The sequence below is a fragment of the Mustelus asterias genome, chromosome 8 (genome assembly GCF_964213995.1).
Source record: "Mustelus asterias chromosome 8, sMusAst1.hap1.1, whole genome shotgun sequence".
Classification (NCBI taxonomy): Eukaryota; Metazoa; Chordata; class Chondrichthyes; order Carcharhiniformes; family Triakidae; genus Mustelus; species Mustelus asterias.
The window spans coordinates 101,737,703-101,757,864 of record NC_135808.1 but is presented as its reverse complement, the minus strand read 5'-3'; the positions used below and the strand labels follow the sequence as shown (position 1 = coordinate 101,757,864).

The 20,162-nt window shown below is 40.1% G+C and overlaps 1 protein-coding gene across 5 annotated transcripts in view; it reads right to left on the bottom strand.

Annotated features, from left to right (window-relative positions):
• Nucleotides 1-390: 390 nt before the first annotated feature.
• The window catches only part of pik3r3b (phosphoinositide-3-kinase, regulatory subunit 3b (gamma)), a 549,621-nt gene continuing 529,849 nt past the window's right edge, over nt 391-20,162 (bottom strand). For all 5 annotated transcript variants that reach the window (XM_078218604.1, XM_078218605.1, XM_078218606.1 and 2 more), the window contains 7 exons: nt 11,391-11,571; nt 10,709-10,834; nt 8,216-8,358; nt 6,720-6,896; nt 6,524-6,598; nt 4,058-4,228; nt 391-1,268 (listed from right to left, as the gene is read on the bottom strand). In XM_078218604.1, the coding sequence (XP_078074730.1) occupies nt 1,070-1,268; nt 4,058-4,228; nt 6,524-6,598; nt 6,720-6,896; nt 8,216-8,358; nt 10,709-10,834; nt 11,391-11,571 (1,072 nt within the window). In that variant the 3' untranslated portion in view covers nt 391-1,069. The remainder of the gene's footprint in view (nt 1,269-4,057; nt 4,229-6,523; nt 6,599-6,719; nt 6,897-8,215; nt 8,359-10,708; nt 10,835-11,390; nt 11,572-20,162) is intronic.

Below are 20,162 nucleotides of genomic sequence, written 5' to 3'. Positions count from 1 at the left end.
CCAATTTCAGCTCCTTTAAGCCACAGGGTCTCTCTTTGCCATCCAGAAGAATTACAAATTGCACTGTCTTTCAAACAATGAAACAAGATTATTCCCCAGCCGCCCCCTCCATTGTCTAATTCTAAGAAGCTTTAAAGTACTCGCGTCCTTACAACAATGTTATGATGCTCACCTTCTGGGTTGAATGTGACAAGTCAAAGTAAAATTGCAAAATTTTTGATTTATGTTATCATGTATTCATGTTTCCATTAAAAAACACTAACATTTTGGTGTAAATATGTGCAGCTGCAGACATCTGACTGAACATCAAGTGCTAAAACCAACATCAAAAGATGTCCCGGTCTTTTCATTTTGGTTAATTTTTTTTGTGAAGAGCTCTAGAGTCACAGAAGCCATAAAATGTTCTTTATTTGTATTTCTTTTTTTTAAATTTGTACTCCAGTACATTGAAAATGACCCTTTGTGCAACTTTTTTTTTCAAATTTTGCCAGTTTTAAACTTTTTTTTGTCAGAAGCTCTCCTGAATGCCTTTGGTCTTCTTTCACAGAGTTCAGTGTCCTCCAACAAGTGAAAGAAATCAGATAATCTGGTCAAGTCTAGTTCAAGAAGAATACGTTGACTAAACTAAAAATGCAAAGAGGTCTTCTTCATACATTGGGTGCTCCTGTCAAGAGTTGCGCTAGATGTTGTTGAGATCTGAAGTTAAGACTAACAGAGTTCTTACTGGCTGTTCCATGAAAAAGAACATCTGAAAGTTAGGAGATTTTTAAACTCTCACGATGAATAGCCTAGAGCCATCAGCACCAGACTGTTTGGACTTGAGTTTCAGCTCCACACGAATGACACCAAAACAAAAACCAAAAAAAAAGATACATTTCCAGTTTTTTTGTGTTTCTCTGTGACTGAAATAAAAGCAAAAAAACAAAGTCACAGTTGGAGTTTAGGTAGCACCAGGTCACCTGAACTCTTGAGTACGCCACTGTCCTGTTCATATCCTGTACTCACTGTGCAAAAGCAGCCAGTACAATGCCCTCAGTGTTCTGTAATCTGCCACTGCCGACTCAAACATTCATCTGCGCAGAGAGGGCATCTGGCTGTAGACGGGGTAGGCCAGTCTCACATTCAGAGAGTCATTGTGCTGGACCAGTGAAGTTTGTTGGTAATGCAGCACCAGGTCTTTAAGAGTGCTGTACAAGTTGTAAGGTTCGGCAAATCCATAACCCCTTGGCGTGCTGTAAATCACGCAGTGCTTCACTTCTCCATCAGCGCTGCAAGGGGAGATGCAAGCAATTGTTAGAAAGAGACAAAGTCTTATGACAGCACATTAGGCAAACAGCTTGTTTTGATTCAAGGCCAGCGAGTTGACTACAAGGCAGTTAACAACGGTTGAAATGCAACATTTCAGGCCTTTTAAAAATTTCTAACAGTAGATATAACAACTAAATTTAACAAATACATTTTAAATGGATATCTGAAATACTGCATTTAGATAAACGTTTCTTGTAATCATACCTAAAGTAAACTCCTTAGTATATAAATCATATTTATTCTTCAGCATTTGTCATTGCCCCCCCCCAGCTTTATAAGATTATCTCTCAACCCTGTTCCACACACCATGATGTGGAGATGCCGGTGTTGGACTGGGGTGAACACAGTAAGAGTTTTAACAACACCAGGTTAAAGTCCAACAGGTTTATTTGGTAGCAAATACCATTAGCTTTCGGAGCGGAGTTGACGAAGGAGCAGCGCTCCGAAAGCTAATGGTATTTGCTACCAAATAAACCTGTTGGACTTTAACCTGGTGTTGTTAAAACGCTTACTCTGTCCACACACCATTCCCATGGGAACAGATGATTTAATCAGAGGGCCAACCCTGCTCCATATCTAGAAGATGCTCATTGCAGACAGAGGACAATTTACACTCTGACTTTCTCTCTTGCTCACCTAACTACTCCTTTCTAATTCCTTTTCCACCCAGTCTACACTTCCCGCTGCCTCAGAAAAGCAGCCAGCATAATCAAGGACCCCACACACCCTGTTCATACTCTCTTCCACATTCTTCCATTGGGAAAAAGATACACAAGGTCTGAGGACACATACAAATAGATTCAAGAACAGTTTCTTCCCTGCTGCCATCAGACTTCTGAATGGATCTACCTCGCATTAAGTTACCTTCACAACCCTAGCTATGACTGTAACACTATCCTCTCCTCCTCTATGTACAGTATGCTTTGCCTGTAAACAATATTTTTCACTGTATACTAATACATGTGACAATAATAAATCAAATATGCAGGTAAGAAGCAACATGATGAAAAGAACCACTTACCTGAAAACATTTAAGTTAAAAATGCGGCCACATTAGCCTGCACATATATTCTTTAATTTTGTGTAGAAATTATGAACCAGGAAAAGTCACTTTCAGATTCCCTTCCTAGTATTTAAAAACTTAATGATACCACTTTCTTACTTTTAATAAAACCAGGTTCAGCTTCTTAGTATGGTTTATAGATCAAATGTTTGAAAATTTGGAATTATTTTGCTGCCTTAGACTGTAAGTACAACGACTTATACTGCACAAAAAAAGAGTTGTCTCACTTACACTTTAAAGCATCATCTTCACTTCCATGAATGTATTTAGTCTCGATTCCCTTGCAACTGCTTCCAAACATTGATACTTCAGTATTTGATCATTTTTACACTAACAGGCTACCCTCTGCCCAAACTGTTTAGAAAAATAGCCTTTTAATTTAAAAAGTTTAGAGATCCGAATCAAAATTTACTATTTCTTAGGAAACTAATGTTTTCATCATGATTTGTCTGCACTTTGAATATTTAGCAAAGCTGATTTCAATTCTTAAAAGGATTTAGATACCATTTAAATCCAGCTGTTTTCCATTATGTCTCCTTCATGTGGTGGCTTATTTTGGACAGCCTCCGAATTAAGAAAAAAAATCTCCCTTAAGCTTTTGCCCATTTGGTGTTTTGGCAACTATAAATAGAAGCTTATCCATGCAGCTGGTCAAAGTGCCACCAAGGTCTCTCCTCCCAGAAGAAAGACTGCTTTAATTCTTTGAGGCGGTGAGAATTTGGATTTTTACTGTAGTTTATTGTGAATGCAGCAGAAAGGCATTCTTTTTCAACACAATCATCCCTTCTGAAGCATATCGAACTGTTCAGTCTGTCCCACAGAGTACTGGTCATGTGCCAGGCCTTGTAGACAAAGAGCCTTCAATGTATCCCTTGGTACCAGTTCTGAAGTGCGAGCTTCCCATAGGATGAGCTCTGCCCTTGGTCTGGCCCCAAGCTGTAGAAACTGGATGAGTGAAAATAAAATTAGAAAAGAAATGTCTGCCCAAGGGAAAAGGAGCTTCACGGAACAACAGGGAATAGGAAATCACAATATATCTATAACATTTTTAAGATACCTCTATCTCACCTAGAAAAGGAAAACGCTAAAGCTAGGATCTGACTCCAGTACATTCCTCACCTTTTCCACCTAATGCTCGTATCATTCATTGCCTCAATCAACAACTCATAACTTGTTTTGTGGTTTCTCCCTTGAAACTGGATAGTTCATACATGTCTCACTGTGTTCTATTCACTGACCAATCCTGTTTTGGGGAACTCTGCTCCAACCCCTCACCCAACGATTTGTGCCTAACCTTGTACTGTGTTGCCTTGCTTTTCTTTTACACCAGCCAACTGAGTGACAATAAATCTGTGTAATGTAGGATGATTATTGGTAAGACAATGGACAGGAAACGGGAATTAAAAGGAAGAGATACCATAAGAAGTGCTTCAATGGACTGACCACACTGCATCTACTGCAACTTGGGATTTGCATTAATTTTGAAAATTTACATTTGTAAATAGCCAATGGTATAGGTTCCAAATAAATTCCTACTCGAAATTTCTTCAAACAACATTACAACCTGTATACATGGCTGTAATTTAAAGACCAATGATAGAAAAAATATTGACTCAACATGGCATCAACAATGGGATTTTCGTAAGCCATAAACATGCCTCCTTTAAAACAAAACCTGATACTTACACCACAGAGCAGGCGTAGCAGCCCTTTTTACTGCTTTCCCTGATTAGGAAGGCACCATCTGATTTCCCTCGAAGCAAATCTTCAGCTTGTGTTCGATTAATAGCTCCTACAAACCAGGTCTTCTCATCGTAGTGAGGAAGGTTTTCATCTTCTTCAGTAATGAAATATGTGCTGAAATGAAATTGTTTATGACAAGTTATTCTACTCAGCCTTGTACAGTGCTCTCAGAGTGACATGAATATTTGCCATCTTGCTCAGGATTAACTAGTTATTTGCATTTAGTGGATTTAGATATATATATATTATATAGTTTAATATTTACTATATCTAGAAACTAAATCTTCTCTGTTTTATTATCCAAATGCACAGTGTTCATCTTCACATGTGTACTGACAACAGCTAGCTCTGCCTCACTGCAACCTCTCAATTCCTCCACTGTCACCAAGTTATCTATATTATCTGATGCCCAGTACTGGGATGAGTATAAACTTCCTCCAATTACATGTCTGGAAGACTGAAGCCATTGTTTTCAGGCCCCGCACTAAATTCTGTTACTTAGCTACTGACTCCATCTATCTTCCTGGCAACAGGCAGAGATCAAGTATGTCTGTTTGCAACCTTGGTACCACAACTAATCCTGAAGTGAGCTTCTGACCTCATATTCAAGCTTTCACTAAGGCTGCCTATCTCAACCTCCAAAACACTGCCTGACTTTGCCCCATCTCAGCCTATCTGCTGCTGAAATTCTCATTCATGACGTCTAGATTTAACTATTCCAATTAGTCTCCCACATTTGGTCCTTATTAAACTTGAGATAATCCAAAACTCTGTTGTCCTTTTGTACTCGCAGCAAGTCCCATTTCTCTATCACCCATATGCTCACTGACTTGCCCTGGCTCCCAGCCAAGCCACATTTGACTTAAAAATTTTCATCCTGGTTTTCAAATCTCCCTATGGCCTCATCCCTTTCTTCCTCTGTAATCTCTTCCAGCCCCATCACCCTCTAGAATATCTTTGCTCCTCTAATTCTACCCTCTTGAGCATCCTCAATTTTAACTGCTCCACTATTGGTGCCAGTGTTTTCAGTTGCCCAGGCCCTAAGCTCCAGAATTATCTCCTTGCACCTATCTCATTTTCATCCTTTAAGATGCTCCTTAAAATCCATCACTTAGAACAATATTTCAGTCATCTGACCAAATAACTCATGTGGCTTGGTGTCATACCTTGTTTTATAATTCATAAAGTTGAGTTAAATGTCCCCTCTTTATCGCACCAATCAACTTAGTATAATCGCATATAATCTCACATACATCAAGTAGTAAGCCTGGTTGTCCACAAAACTGAATCAAAGTCCATGTAAATAGGTGATCCTGATTAGGAGGCCTACATATGGTTCTCACTGGAAACCTGAAGAATTATAGCAGCTTACTTGCCTTCAGTGCTAAACTTGACTATGGGTCTGTCTATCTAAATCAATGTTTACATTCCTATTAAGTGCTCTGGAAGGGACCCAATATATCATAATTGGGACTATCAATGACTGCATAACTAATGGTCTGCCATTAGCTATCACCAGCACATTCAGTAAAATTCTTTACCATGGCTTTGTAAACACAATCTGAAGAGACTGCACCAACGATTTGAACCCATTTTTGGATTCTTAAAAACTGGATACAAACTCCTGGATTTATCAGTCTCTACAGGAAAAGATACTTAAAATTGCCCTTCCCAAAAACAAATGTCAAGATAAAAAAAAGAGAATTCTGTAAATCTGAAATTTAAAGAGCTGGAACTAGAGATTCAGCTATGATGTTTTGATGATACATTTCTGATAAATCATTAACCTTTCTCCAGATATTAGCACACAAGTTTGCCACTTGCTTCCATTCCCCATCACATTCATACAAGTCTGTCTGATCAAAATATAAGGAACTAAACACAATCCTATTAAGACTTAGCTTACATTCATCACAATGAAGAATTTCTTCTCAAGAAAGTAAATCCTTTTTTTAGTTGCAGATGAAATATCAAATTCTAGTCTGAACTGCTTTCCCTGTTGCATTATCACAATCCTGATAATTTTGCTAACTAACAAAGGACAAAAATGCACGCAAAGAATGAGGATGGTTTTTTTTAAAAAATAGAGCTGTACCATGGCCATATGTAACACATAATGGATACCTCCAGAAATAAACTCATCATGCGGCTTAGCAGCAATTCCTTACTCTGACTCAAAATTTAAAGAAGCGACTTTGTAACAAAGCCCTTCCAATCTACACTCAGGGTGGTCCACCTACACAGATTCCCCACCATACCTAAATTGGAGCAAACTGAAAGACAAGCAGGCTTTCATAGAAAACCTTTTTTAAGATATTAAGGATGAGACCAATTATATAACTGTTTCAGCTTCAGGTAAGAGAGAGAGAATTCTCCAGCAATGTAATTTACAAAGACAATTATACTTACTCATCTGCATTTTCATTCTTGATTCCAAGCCAGTCATTTATTCGCTTTTGACGAACTCCTTTGTGATTGAGCCATCTGCAAGATACAGAAGGGGGGAAAAAGCCATAAATTCTAACTGTTATACTGCCAATGTTCAGCCATACTTGGCCCCTCAGAAAAGTAAATCCAATATAATTTATTTTCAGTTTCTACTTACACCAGATACTGATCCCTGATTTTACGCAGTTGAATTAGGTCAGGCTTGATGCTGTTCATTTTCTTGTCAATTTCCCGGTTATCAGATGCTTGCTTCTTCAGATCCTGTTCCAGGCGCATCTTGCTGTCGTGTATCTCCCCCAGACGAGACTTGAGTTTTTCATAGTTCATCATTATCCTACCACACAAGTGAAATGTTTTCAATTACTGGCATCTTAACGCATAGCAGAATATTGTGTGGATGGCACAGACTATTTATATTTACTCATTTTCAGTCACAAATGTGCATGTTAATTACTTGCTCTATTTCTCCTTCCTAGATTCATAGTTGTTCACCTCTAATATACCTTCTAACTGACATGTATATAATCAGGCTTTGCATAACAGCAGTAATCGGATTAGCTGGCTGGCTTTCAAGTATACTTCATGAAAATTAAAATCAACCCATTTATCCAATGACTCAATTAAGCAAAACCTATCAATATATTGATTTGATTACATTATGGAAAAAATATCTGTTATGAAGTAACAAACCATAACCATAACCTTATTAATAATATTATATCAATATTTACAGATGACACCAAATTTGGGGCATAATTAGTACTAAGGAAGATTGCTACAAAGTACAAGACATCAGCATACTGGTAGAATGGGAATGTAAATGGCAAATTAATTACACTACTCATGTGGAGTGGCCTTTATTCCTCCTACCAAAATGCAAATCTTCCTACTCTTTGGAGAAGAGGAGGAGAAACTAGATCTAGGGGTCACAATCAATAAAATTAAGAAAGGTTCATAAAATCACAAATGCAAACAAAGCACTGGGGTTCATTGCTGGAGGAACAGAATGGGAAAAAGTGTTATATTAAACTTTTATAGACCATTGGTCATACCACATTTAAAGTGCTGTGTACAGTTGTCTCTATATTACAAAAAGACGTAGAAGCACTGAAGAAAGTGTAAAATAGATTTACCAAGATGATAACAGAACTGAGATGGTATAACTGTTAGTTAAGACAGAACAGAACAGAACAGACTGGGGGCCTATTCTAGAGAAAAAAGAGAGGTGGCTAGATAAAGATCTTCTAAGATTACGAAAGGGGTTGATAAGGTGCATGTGACGATGATGATGTTTCTAACTGTGGGGAAGCCCTAAACCATAAGTATAAGATAGCTATTAATAAATTCAATAAAGTATTAATCAGCAATGTCTTTACCCAGAGTGATGAGAATGTGAACTTGCTACCTCAGGACAAATGCATAACGTGCGCATTTAAGGGGAATGAGATTGGTATGTGAGGGAGAAAGTAATGGAAGGATATACTGAGAGGGTGAAGTAAGGTGGGAGAAGGCAAGTGTGGAAAATATGCATAGGCAAAGTAGACTAGTTGGGCCAAATAACTTCTTTCAAAGTAACATTCTGCTTTAGATTTGAGAGGGGAGGGCTTCTTCTATTCAGCAGGCTACTCCTTTTATTGAAGATTTGGAAAGTACCTTTCAATTTCCTTCTCATTCCCTTCCCTGCGAAATCTCTCAATATATTCTTTGCTGTAACGCTCTTGAGTGTGACACTGCTCTTCAAATATTTTTATTGTTTCATTAAAGGCTTCAATTGCAGTTCTCTTCATTTGTATTTCCTGTTAGAGACAGATTGGTTTTACCTTTAAGTGACAGGTTTACAAGTTATATTTCAAAAACAGTTCAATAGAGTTTGCACTAAATATTCTACATTTTTTACTGCAATATGCACATGTAATTTCACTGGATTCTATTGTAAACTACAATTTAGAATCAATAAATATCAGAAATTGATGTAATATTCTTTTATGAATGTCCTTTGGTACTTAATGGTGGCCCTGGAGTGCACTCAATTATATTGCAAAATTCTATTCTGCAACTCTTTCTCAAAATTTTTTTATTTTATTTTAATTTTGACTTAGAGAGCCTCATAGCCATAACATCACTGCTACCAATGGCTTTGGTCAGCACTTCTGTATAGGCCATTACCTCAGTAGTAATGCTGTTGAGGTGGAGGTTAACATGCCCTGGAACCAAGCAGCTCATCCACCCATACAAGCCAGCAGTGAAGTTTGGTTACTGATCTGCACCTTCTCCAGATATTGTGGAAAAGCAAAGTTACACATTATGGTAAGGAATCATAAAATCCCTACAGTGCAGAAGGAGGCCATTAGACCCACCGAGTCTGCACCGACCATAATCCTACCCAGGTCCTATCCCCGTAACCCCATGCATTTACTCTAGCTAGTACCCCTGATAGTCAGGGTCAATTTAGCATGGCCAATCCACCTAACCCGCACATCTTTGGGCTGCAGGAGGAAACTGGAGCACCCAGAGGAAACCCATGCAGACACGGGGAGAACGTGCAAACTCCACACAGACAGTGATCCACGGCTGGAATTCAGCCCGGGTGTATTGCGCTGTGAGGCAGCAGTGCTAACCACTGTGCTACCGTGCCGCGAAAGGGGATTTATTGAAAAGTTTTAGTCCTGTGAAATTCAAACTTCTGATACAAATCAGGTGCAGATTTTACAGCAATGCAAACTTTTGGCCATAGTGCAGTGGTTTTAGATAATAGGCACAGGCAGATGCAAATGGCTATGGATTAACTTCTAGGTTTATATAAAGCCATCCATATTCTACCACTTGGCAAAGAAAGGTGTACTGTAATGCAATAGTTTTAGGACAACCTTAGTACTAAAACAAAGGTTGGACATTAATTCAGAAATTATCACTTTGAACAATAAGATCCTGCCTTACATTTGACACTAAAATTATTATCTGAGCCTACTGCTGACATCAGCGCAACCACAGATTAATATAACAGGAGCTGCACTGTTCCTTAAAAATGCAGTGGGATTGCTGGAGCAGTATGATATAATCAAATCTCTTGAAGACACTGGTAACAGCTTTTGCTAAAATAAGAATCACAAGGTTGGGGGAACTGCATTCAAAAGCTTTTTCAGAAAAATGCATTGTGGTATAAAGATTTCTGCGAAGTATGCAGTTTGGGAGAACTTGACCTTAACATACCGGACTTAAAGCAAACCACAAAACTTAAAACACCTGAAGAGGATGTGCCAGCTTTACACCTCTTAAAAAATAGCTAAAACCATTGCTAACACATAGCTGAATACGTTAAAAGTAGTGATGCTTTGAAATCAGTCCCCATAGGGAGCACTGGAGTTTTTGAAGAGCAAAAAGGTAGTGATGCACAGATCGTATAGTCCTAATAAATAACTGAAAATTGTGGCAACCTCACCTGCTACTTTCAGTGTAAATACCATCACGCATCAGTGTTAACATTGCCAGTGCCAACATGCAGGACCCAAAACTAAATGAAACCATCTTTCAAGTTGCAACAAAACCGGCAGCATGGTGACAGTGGTTAGCACTGCTGCCTCACAGCGCAGGGACCCGGGTTCGATTCCCAGCTTGGGTCACTATGTGGAGTTGGCACATTCTCCCAGTGTCTGCATGGTTTTCGTCTGGGTGATCTGGCTTACTCCCACAGTCCAAAGACGTGCGGGTTAGGTGGATTGGCCAAGCTAAATTGCCTCTTCGTGTCAGGGGGACTAGCAAGGGTAAATGCATGGGGATAGGGCCTGGGTGGGATTGCAGTTGATGCAAACTCGATGGGCCAAGTGGCCTCCTCCTGCACTGTAGGATTCTATGAAAATCAAAAAGGAATGGAATGTGTAAAGACCAATCAAGCCAAAATCTTTACTCTTACTACTGTGTGTGCAATTTACCCCACCGTGCACTTCATATCATGCCTTAAAAAGGAAGGAGCTGCAAAGAATAACTCTCCTATTCCCATCCTCAAATCTCAACAATCCAGCTCTCACTTGTTAACAAATTTCTTCCCTTGCCCCAGCAACCACAGTTACAAACCATTTGGGGTCCAGCGATTGGAATAAATTACTGCCAGGTACACAGTACTCTCAGTCGGACTTGCACATGGCATACCTGTGAAGTCCGTGTGTATTCTTCATAAAGCCGGTCATATTCTTTACTCTTATCCTGATATTGGTTATGGTATTCCTGCAGTTTTTTGCCCACAGCATCAATATTGTCTTCTTTCACCACCTGATCCTGTTCAACAAAGTGGGCAGCACATCATACAAAATACCTTTAAATCTCATCAACATTAGCTTGATCATGAAGACAGACTGCTAAATATTAGGTGTACGATTAGAAGTAACTGAATACAATTTCCAAGAAAAAAAAAAATCAGCACTTCTTTAATCCCTGAACAATCATTTTCATTTCACCTAGAAGTTAATTATAATAAACAACCAGTATATTGAAGACTTCATGTAACGTGTGGAGATTTTCCTGCATGAGACACAATACAATCAACCTACATAATGATTTCAGTACCAAACTAATAATCAAGTTCATGCCTGCATTAAAAACATGGCAAAACACATTCAATACCTGAGGCAGCTAGCACGATCAATTATAAATTCTGAAAAAAACCTTGGTTTGGTATACATATTAATTTGTCACATTTATTAAGCTTTGACCACATGTCAGTTCTCTTACAGTAACCCATACCTCATTTAGAACTTTTTAATGTGTCACCCAAAAACCACATTATTAGAGAGGCTCAGTTACCAAATGTGGGAAATATAAAGGCTCATCTTACCTGCTGGAACTTGGATATTGGATACATTAATTTCACATCCAGTTTTGGGTTGTATTGGGCAAGGGACTCATGCCTGTAATGGTTAATGAGTTCCACCACCGAGTTAAAAGTGAGTGGGTCAGAGAAGCCATACTTTCCGTCTCGATGGTATATTTTTATTAGCTTGTTATTGCCTCCTTTCCTGTAAAAGGACAAATATAAAGGAGTGGTCAGTTGAGCAAAAGAATGCAAGTCGACTTACAAAGAGAGGTACTGATGTGGCTCAGCTTTTAAGGACTGCATTAAGGTAACCAATAGCCACAAACTGAAGGGAGAGCAGCATGAAAGATCCCATGGCGCGATTTCAAAGTGAAGGGTAGTTTTCCTGAAGTCCTGGCCAATATTCATGTTGCAGTTTTTGGGAGTTAACATTGTACTCATCGGTTACTATGTTTTCTACAACAGTGAATACACTTCAAAATTACTGCATTCGCTGGAAAAAAACTTTGGGCTTCTGGTGAGAGATGCTATATAAATGCAAATCTTTCTTTTATTAATAGTAGTCCTTTAGTGCTAATCAATTTGCACATAATCTCTGATCATATCCCTAGTGAATACATTCTATCGGATCGGAGCACTCCATTGTGGAGAAGAGGGAGCAACTTGCAATATTAGCTTTGTCACGATAAACGTGGCGCATAGTGAAGTGTATTGATTTTCAAATATTTTTTATTTTTAAACCATGACCACCGCAGAGAAGCACTTGAAGTGCCTCTGTAGAAAATACGAGGCAATTGCTAATGCCAGTTCACTTTTCGCCCCAGGTCAGATAAATGTAAGCTGATGTCAGATGATGTGTGGCCTCTACTTCATCCCAAAGTGCCTTGAATTCTAGTATCACACAATCAGCTTCCCTGTACCAACGTGACATTTTCATTTCTTAGAATGTTGTTACCAGGTAAGACCATCAATCGATGCCTGTTTGGACCTTCATAAGCTGAGATCACTTGATAAGTCAGAGAAGTGGTGTTCATTCCATTATTCAGGGAAGAGAGGAAAATAGTAATATGGGAAATGAGCGTCAGAGAATAGCAGGAAGGGACAGAGAGAAAAAAAACTAAGAAAGCACAAAGAATCAAGACTAGATGTTACAAAAATAGAAAACAAAACTATGTATCCAAATGTGTGCAGCATTCATAAAATAAATAAACTGATAGCTCACATTGAAGTAAAATAAATACAATCAATCAGATAGCCATTGTGGAGACCAGCAGGAGGACAAGGATTGGGTCCTGAATATTGAGGGGTATATGACAACAAGAATAGGAAGCTAGGTAAAAGTGGAGGAGCAGCACTGTTGACCAATGATGGCATTGGTGCACAGTAAGAGATGACCATGGTTCAGGAGATCAGGATGTGGAATCAGTTTGGTAGATGAGGAATGATAGGTGAAATAAGCCATTAGTGGAAGTGGTCTCCAGATCCCCTAACAGTAACCACAATGTAGGGCAAAGTATACAAGAAGAAATATTGACAGCTTGTGATAAAGGAATGGCAACAATCAGATTGGCAGTGGTAGTCTGGATGAGTTGTTCTTGGAATGCCTTTGAGATAGTTACTTAGAACAGGACGTTCTGGAACCAACCAGAGCAAGTTACTTTAGACTTTGTATTGTGCAATGTGACAAGATTAATTAATGCCCTCAGATTAAAGGCAGCCCTGAGTAGCAGCAACATTAATATCGTTGAATTTTACACCCGGTTTGAAAAGAAGAAGAGTGGGTCTAAGACCAGTATTTTAAACTTAAAGTAAGGGCAATTATGTGAGAATGAAAGCTGAGCAAAGTGAAATTAACTGGGATACTAGGCTAGATGATAGATCAATAAAGAAGTAGTGGTAGACATCAGAGGGGATTTTTCCAGATACTCAAATAAGTATATTTATCTAAATGTAGATGTAAATGTTTATCTAAATGTAAATTTAGAGGATAGGTTGGAAAGACTGGGCTCGTTTTCCACTAGAGTTTAGAAGACCGATGGGTGGCTTGATTGAAGTAAAGATCCTGAACGGTATTGACAAGGTGGATGTTGAAAGGAATTTTTTCTCTTGTGGATGAGTCCAGAACTAGGGGACAATGTTTTAGGGGTCACCCCCTTAGGACAGAGGTGCAGAGAAATGTTTGCTGTCAGAGGACTGTGCGACTTTAGAACTCTTCAGGTGGTGGTGGAAACGGGATCATCGAATATTTTTAAGACAGAGGTAGATTGATTCCCTTGCCCAAAAGAAATCTAAGGTATCAGGAGTAAATAAGGAATGTGGAACTCCACAAACAGATCAGCCATGATTTTATGGAATGGCAGAGTAGGCTTGAAGGGCCGAATAGCCTACTTCTGCTCCTATTTCACATGTATGTACGATTGTAAGTGGATTCAAACTCAGGTCCTAATACAGCATTTTAAACTTGATACATCCAAGTATCCAATGGCATTTTACTCAATACGGACGTTGAATGGAAATCCAACCATCCTGACAATAGTAACTATTGGAAAAATAGAATTCTAAACCATTCCTAACAGAAGAGAGACAAGGTTTCTCTGATTACGTCCATTCTAAAGTAAGTCACTCACACTATGGTAAACACAAATGATTGACAGTAGATGTTTGATACCCATTAACCTCAAGGTTTTCACAAAGGCTAACAGTCTATGACAAGTTTTGTTATTCAAAAATCTTCCTTTTATGTTCTTACTTTATTGGTCTTGGGTTGCATACTGTAGGAGAGAGAAAACTACCAACTGTTGTTTTAGGAAAAAAAGCATGGTTGAATGGAGTGGCTGGCACAGAACTGTGAAGCAGTAATCCAAATGAAATGTAGCTTGATCACCACCAGAATCTGACTGTCATATTGCCTCAAAATGGCAACTAGTTATGCTCTCAATAGTCTCTAATAGCAGAAGCTGTAGGGACAAGTCCAAGTCATCCAGTGCCGCTTTTGCGTGCCTCCTAGCAACCAGCAATAGATTGCTATGGGCACAGTTTGATACCAGGTCTCCACCCTCTCCTTTCAGTTGGCGACTCATGTTGATAGAATGGGGTAGAAGCCAACATGAATTAAACAACAAAAAAAAATGAAAACTAGACCCAGAACCCTTTGTAGTTCATGGCTTTACATGGCGAACATGGTATTTTTAGCAATTAAACATGGGTTTCTATATCAATGTGTTAGGCATGTTAAACGTTGAAAGTTGCATAATGTAGACATTGGAACAATAAAGACAAGAGTGATCCATAACTAAAAATAACTGCACTCTTGCAGAAGTCAAAGTTTTGGGCTCAGATCTCACTCCACACACTCGAGCACAAAATCCATGCCAACACTCCAGTACATTACCAAGGGAGTGCTAGCTTTTGAATGCAACCTTAAACTGAAGCATTGACGATGCTCTCAGGTACATCTCAAGATCTCATGACACTATTTTGTCACTATTAAACAGGAGGGGAGCTATTCCCATTGCCATGGCCAACATTTATTCCTCAGTCAACATCACTCAAACTCGAGTCATTATCACATTGCTGTTTTCAGGAGTTTGCAGTGTGCAAATTGGCTATCATGTTTCCTACCTTATGACGATCAGTACACATCAGAAGTATTAATTAATTGTAAAGCGCTTTGGGATGTCCTGAGGTTGTGAAAGGCACTACAGTAATACAGTACAAATTTTCCTTGGGTTTGAATTAAATTGGCAGGGGAATGCCAGATAGAAAGAGAAAAGAGGAATACAGTCATAAAGTGAGTGTTGGACAGTACTAGAAAAAGGAATTGTTCCATATTAGATAAGAGTGGAAGGAATGCAAAGACAGATTTACAATGCATATGAATAATGTTGGTGAGCTAAGCAAAACCAGCCGTGTGGGAATATAATGCAGTAGCAATGATGGAAATGTGACTGAAAATGATGATGGCTGAGCGCTTAATGTTTAAGGACATAAAGCGCTGAGAAAAAATAGGGAAGGAACAAAGTGCATTGGCCATGCTCAATTCTCCCTCAGGCGCCAGAGTGTGGCGACCAGGGGATTTTCACAGTCACTTCACTGCAGCGTTAACGCAAGCCTACTTGTGACACTAATAAACAAACTAGAAAACTGATTAGGAAAGATACTGTAGTGTTGGAAAGAGGAGATGCCCTTGCGGAGACAAGGACAGAATCCATTTGGTTACAGCTGAGAAACAAAAAAGGGTATGATCATGCAACTGAGGATATTCAATAGGCCTCCCAAGTACTGAGAGGGGTAAAGGAGCAAACTTGAAGGGAAATCAAAGAGGTGCAAGAACTAGAGTGGAGATGCCGATGGACTTCAGTCGCCTGGTACATTAATTACTTGGGATAGTGTTAGAGCCAGAAGAGGAGAAATTTCTGAAATGCGTTCAGGTGAACTTCCTTGATCAGTTACACTCTTGTCTCAACTAGAAAGGAAGTATTTCTGGGTATGGTGCTGTATATTGTGGAAAACCTAAAGACTTTATCTAATTTTCATATGCAGCAAATGTCTGTTGGTCTTGAGGCCTCAGGGTCAAACCAGACATACATATTTGCAAGCCAGACAAGGAGGCTGAAGCAGTCAATCTAAACAAGCGTGATTATATTGACCAAAGTATTGATACTGTAAAGGTTATGAGCCCTGACAACATTCCAGCAACAGTACTGAAGATCTGTGTTCCAGAACTAGCTGTACCTATAGCCAAGTTGTTCCAGTACACTTACAACACTGGCATCTACCTGGCAATGTGGAAAATTGCCCAGATATGTCCTGTCCTGTCCACAAAAAGGACAATCCACCTCAGCGAAATACCTCTCCCGTGGTCTACTCTTGATCAGCAGCTAAGTGAAGGAAAGTGTCGAAGCCGTTGCTTTCCAGTGTCACTTTCTCTAATAATCTGCACATAGATACTCAGTTTGGGTTCTGCCAAGGCCAGTCAGCTCCTGACCTCATTTTAATTTTGGTCCAAACATGCACAAAAGGGCTGAATTCACACGAGGAGGTGTGAGTGACTGCCCCGGACCTCAAGGCAGCATGTGATCAAGTGCAGCATTGGTTGGAGTCATAAGGGTTGATGCTTGTGGTTGTTGAAGGTCAATCATCCCAGTCTCAGGACATCATTGCAGGAGTTCCTGAAGGTGGTGGTCCTTGGCCTCAAACATCTACTTCAGCAGAAGTAGGAAATTTGCTGATGAATGCACAATGTTCACCATTCACAACTTCTCAGATATTGAAGCATTCCCTGTCCGTATGCAGCAAGACCTGGGCAACATTCAGGTTTGGGCTGATAAGTGGCAAGTGACAATGGCATACATGTGCCAGGCAAGGACTATCTCCAACAAGAGAGGATTGAACCACATCCTGTTGACATTAAATGGTATTACCATTGCTGAATCCCCCACCAGCAACATTCTGGGAGGTTACCATTGACCAGAAACTGAAATGGATCAGCCAGATAAACACTGTGGCTACAAGAGCATGTTAGAGGCTGGGAATTCTGCAGTGAGCACATCACCACTTGACTCCTGAAAGCCTGCCCATGATTTAAAAGACACAAGTCAGGAGTTCAATGGAATACTCTCCAGTCTTGCCTGGCTGAGTGTGACTCCAATGACACTCAAAAATCTTGGACACAATCCAGGACAAAATAGCAGCCTGATTGGCACCCCATCCACAAACATTCACTCCCTCCACCATTGACAGCAGTGTCTACAAGATCAAGCATCTACAAAATGCAATGCATCAACTCATCAAAGCTCCTTCGACAACACCTCTACCAGAATGAGGGAACCAGTTGCATGGGAATATCAGCACCTGCAAAATTTCCTCCAAACATAGAACATAGAAAAGCTACAGCTATTTCTACCGGTTCTATACAGAATTTCCCACGATCACATTTGATAGGTCCTACTCTCTCACATCTTATCTTCTTGCTCTTAACATACTTGTAGAATGCCTTGGGGTTTTCCTTTATCCTATCTGCCAAGGCCTTCTCATGACCCCTTCTTGCTCTTCTAATTTCCCTCTTAAGTTCCTTCCTACTAGTCGTATACTCTTCTAGATTACTAACATTACCTAGCTCCCTGAACCTTTTGTAGGCTTTTCTTTTCTTCTTGACTAAATTCGTTACAGCTTTCGTGCACCATGGTTCCTGTAACCTACCATAACTCCCGTCTCATTGGAATGTTGCTGTGCAGAGCTCCAGACAAATGTTCCTTGAAAATTTGCCACATTTCTTCTGTACATTTCCCTGAGAAAACCTCCTTCCAATTTATGCCTCTAATTTCCTGCCTAATAGCCTCATAATTGCCCTTACTCCAAACAAACACTTTCCTAGCTTGACTGATCCGATCTCTCTCCAATGCTAATGTAAAGGAGATAGAGTTATGATCACTATCCCCAAAATGCTCTCCCACTGAGAGATCGGACACCTGCCCAGGTTCATTCCCTAATACCAAATCAAGTACAGCCTCTCCTCTTGTAGGCTTATCCACATACTGTGTCAGGAAGCCCTCCTGAACACACCTAACAAACTCCTACCCATCTAAACCCCTTACTCTAGGGATATTCCAATCGATATTTGGGAAATTAAAATCTCCCATCACGACCACTCCGTTATTATCACATCTCTCCAGGATCTGCTTCCCAATCTGCTCCTCCACATCCCTGCTACTATTGGGCGGCCTATAGAAAACACCCAGTAAAGTTATTGACCTCTTCCTGTTGCGAACCTCCACCCACAGAGATTCCGTAGACAATCCCTCTGTGGCATCCATCTTTTCTACAGCTGTGACACTATCCCTGATCAACAATGCCACTCCCCCACCCCTTTTGCCTCCTTCCCTGTCCCTCCTGAAACATCTGAAACCCAGCACTTGAAGTATCCAGTCCTGTCGTGGAGATAACCAAGTCTCTGTAATGGCCACCACGTGACGCAGAAATATTTTACCATTCCTTCACTGTCACTGGATCAAAATCCTGGACCTCCCTTCCCAACAGCACAAGTCTACCTTCATTACACATGGATTGTAGCAGTTCAAGGTGGCAGCTTCCCACTTAGGGATGAACCACACTCACATCCTGCGAAATAATTGTAAGAAGTGCATGGTGTTCACATCTATCGGATCTGCCGCCAAGCATGACCATGCAGCCTTGCTCAAAAGCAAGCTTTAAGAACATTTGTTGGACTTGTGCAGGACTAACAAGATGCGTTGTGACATACATGATGATTTGTCATGGCTTACTATGTCCATTCATGTATGGACTGTGTAAGGCATACAAAAGTGATGTCCTATCACACCTTATTTTATCAATGACTGGCTCTGTGCAGCATGAATTGGCCAAATGGTTGAGCTCTTTGTGATTTTTCCATGTACACAGTGAAGATTTCCTTCATCCTCACTAAAACTATAGATGACCTACACATTGATAGCAATGTCTTGCCTATGTGCTTGTTTGACATAGGTAGTTTATATGCAAAGCCAAGGAAGCCACTGACATTAGTGCCCTGTCACTATGTCACAGCAAGCTAGATGTGCTGCCATTTTCTGAATCGGCATTCACTAAACTTATGAACTTAGCAACTCTCACAGTCAAGTTCAGTTCCGCTGAAACCATTCATGCCCAAATAGGTGGCCTAGCCACAGGATCTCCTCTAACACTCGCTCACAGTTACATTGGTTTCCACAGGATGGGTGTTTTTGATGGAGTAAGTCCTAACCTTCTGCCCTATATATATTTCCAATATGAAGGTTTGTTTGTAATCTTTGAATCTGCAGCGGTGTAAAGATTTCTGTATGCACCTTAATGCACCCCATCCCACACTTCTGAGATGGATCAATCCAACGTGTTGTGCTGCCTTACCTCAACATGCTAGTTGAGAAATCCGCAAATAGTTTCTCCACTGCTGTCTGCTACAAGTCTACTTTCACTGATAATGCTGGGATCCATAGAGCTCTACAAGCTACAAGATTGGCCTGATCAGCAATTTTGTAAATCGGGCTTTTGTTCACCTTGCAAGCGCGACACAGAAAAAGAATCCATCAAAGCAACCCTACAGAACAATGGCTATCCTGTTCAGATCACTGTTCACCGTGAATCGTACAAGCTTGCAAATGGGCGAAAGGCCACCACATGCGGACTTCAAAAGTGCCTGATCTACCTCGAATTACCATGAAAGGCAAAGTATCTTAAAAATTTAAATGAAATTGATGGTGTAGTGGATAGTGAAAAGGGTTATCTAAGACTACAATGGGATCTTGATCAACTGGGCCTGTGGGCCAAGGAATGGCAGATGGAGTTCAATTCTGATAACTGCGAGGTATTGCATTTTGGTAAGACAAACCAGGGCAGGACTTACACCATTAATGGTAGGGCCCTAGGGAGTGTTGTCGAACAGAGACACCGAGGGGTGCAGGTACACAGTTCCTTGAAAGTGGTGTCACAGGTAGACAGGGTGGTGAAGAAGTGATTTGGCACACTTGCCTTCATCGTCATTGAGTACAAGAGTTGAGACATTATGTTTCAACTGTACAAGACATTGGTGAGGTCACTTTTGGAGTACTGCATACAATTCTGGTTGCCCTGCTATAAGGAGAATGTTATTAAACTGGAAAGGGTGCAAATAAATCTTCAAGGACGTTACCGGGACTGGAAGGTTGAATTATAAGGAGAGACTGAATAGGCTAGGACTTTTTCCCCTGGAGCATAGGAGGATGAGGGTGACCTTAGAGGTTTATAAAATCATGAGGGGCC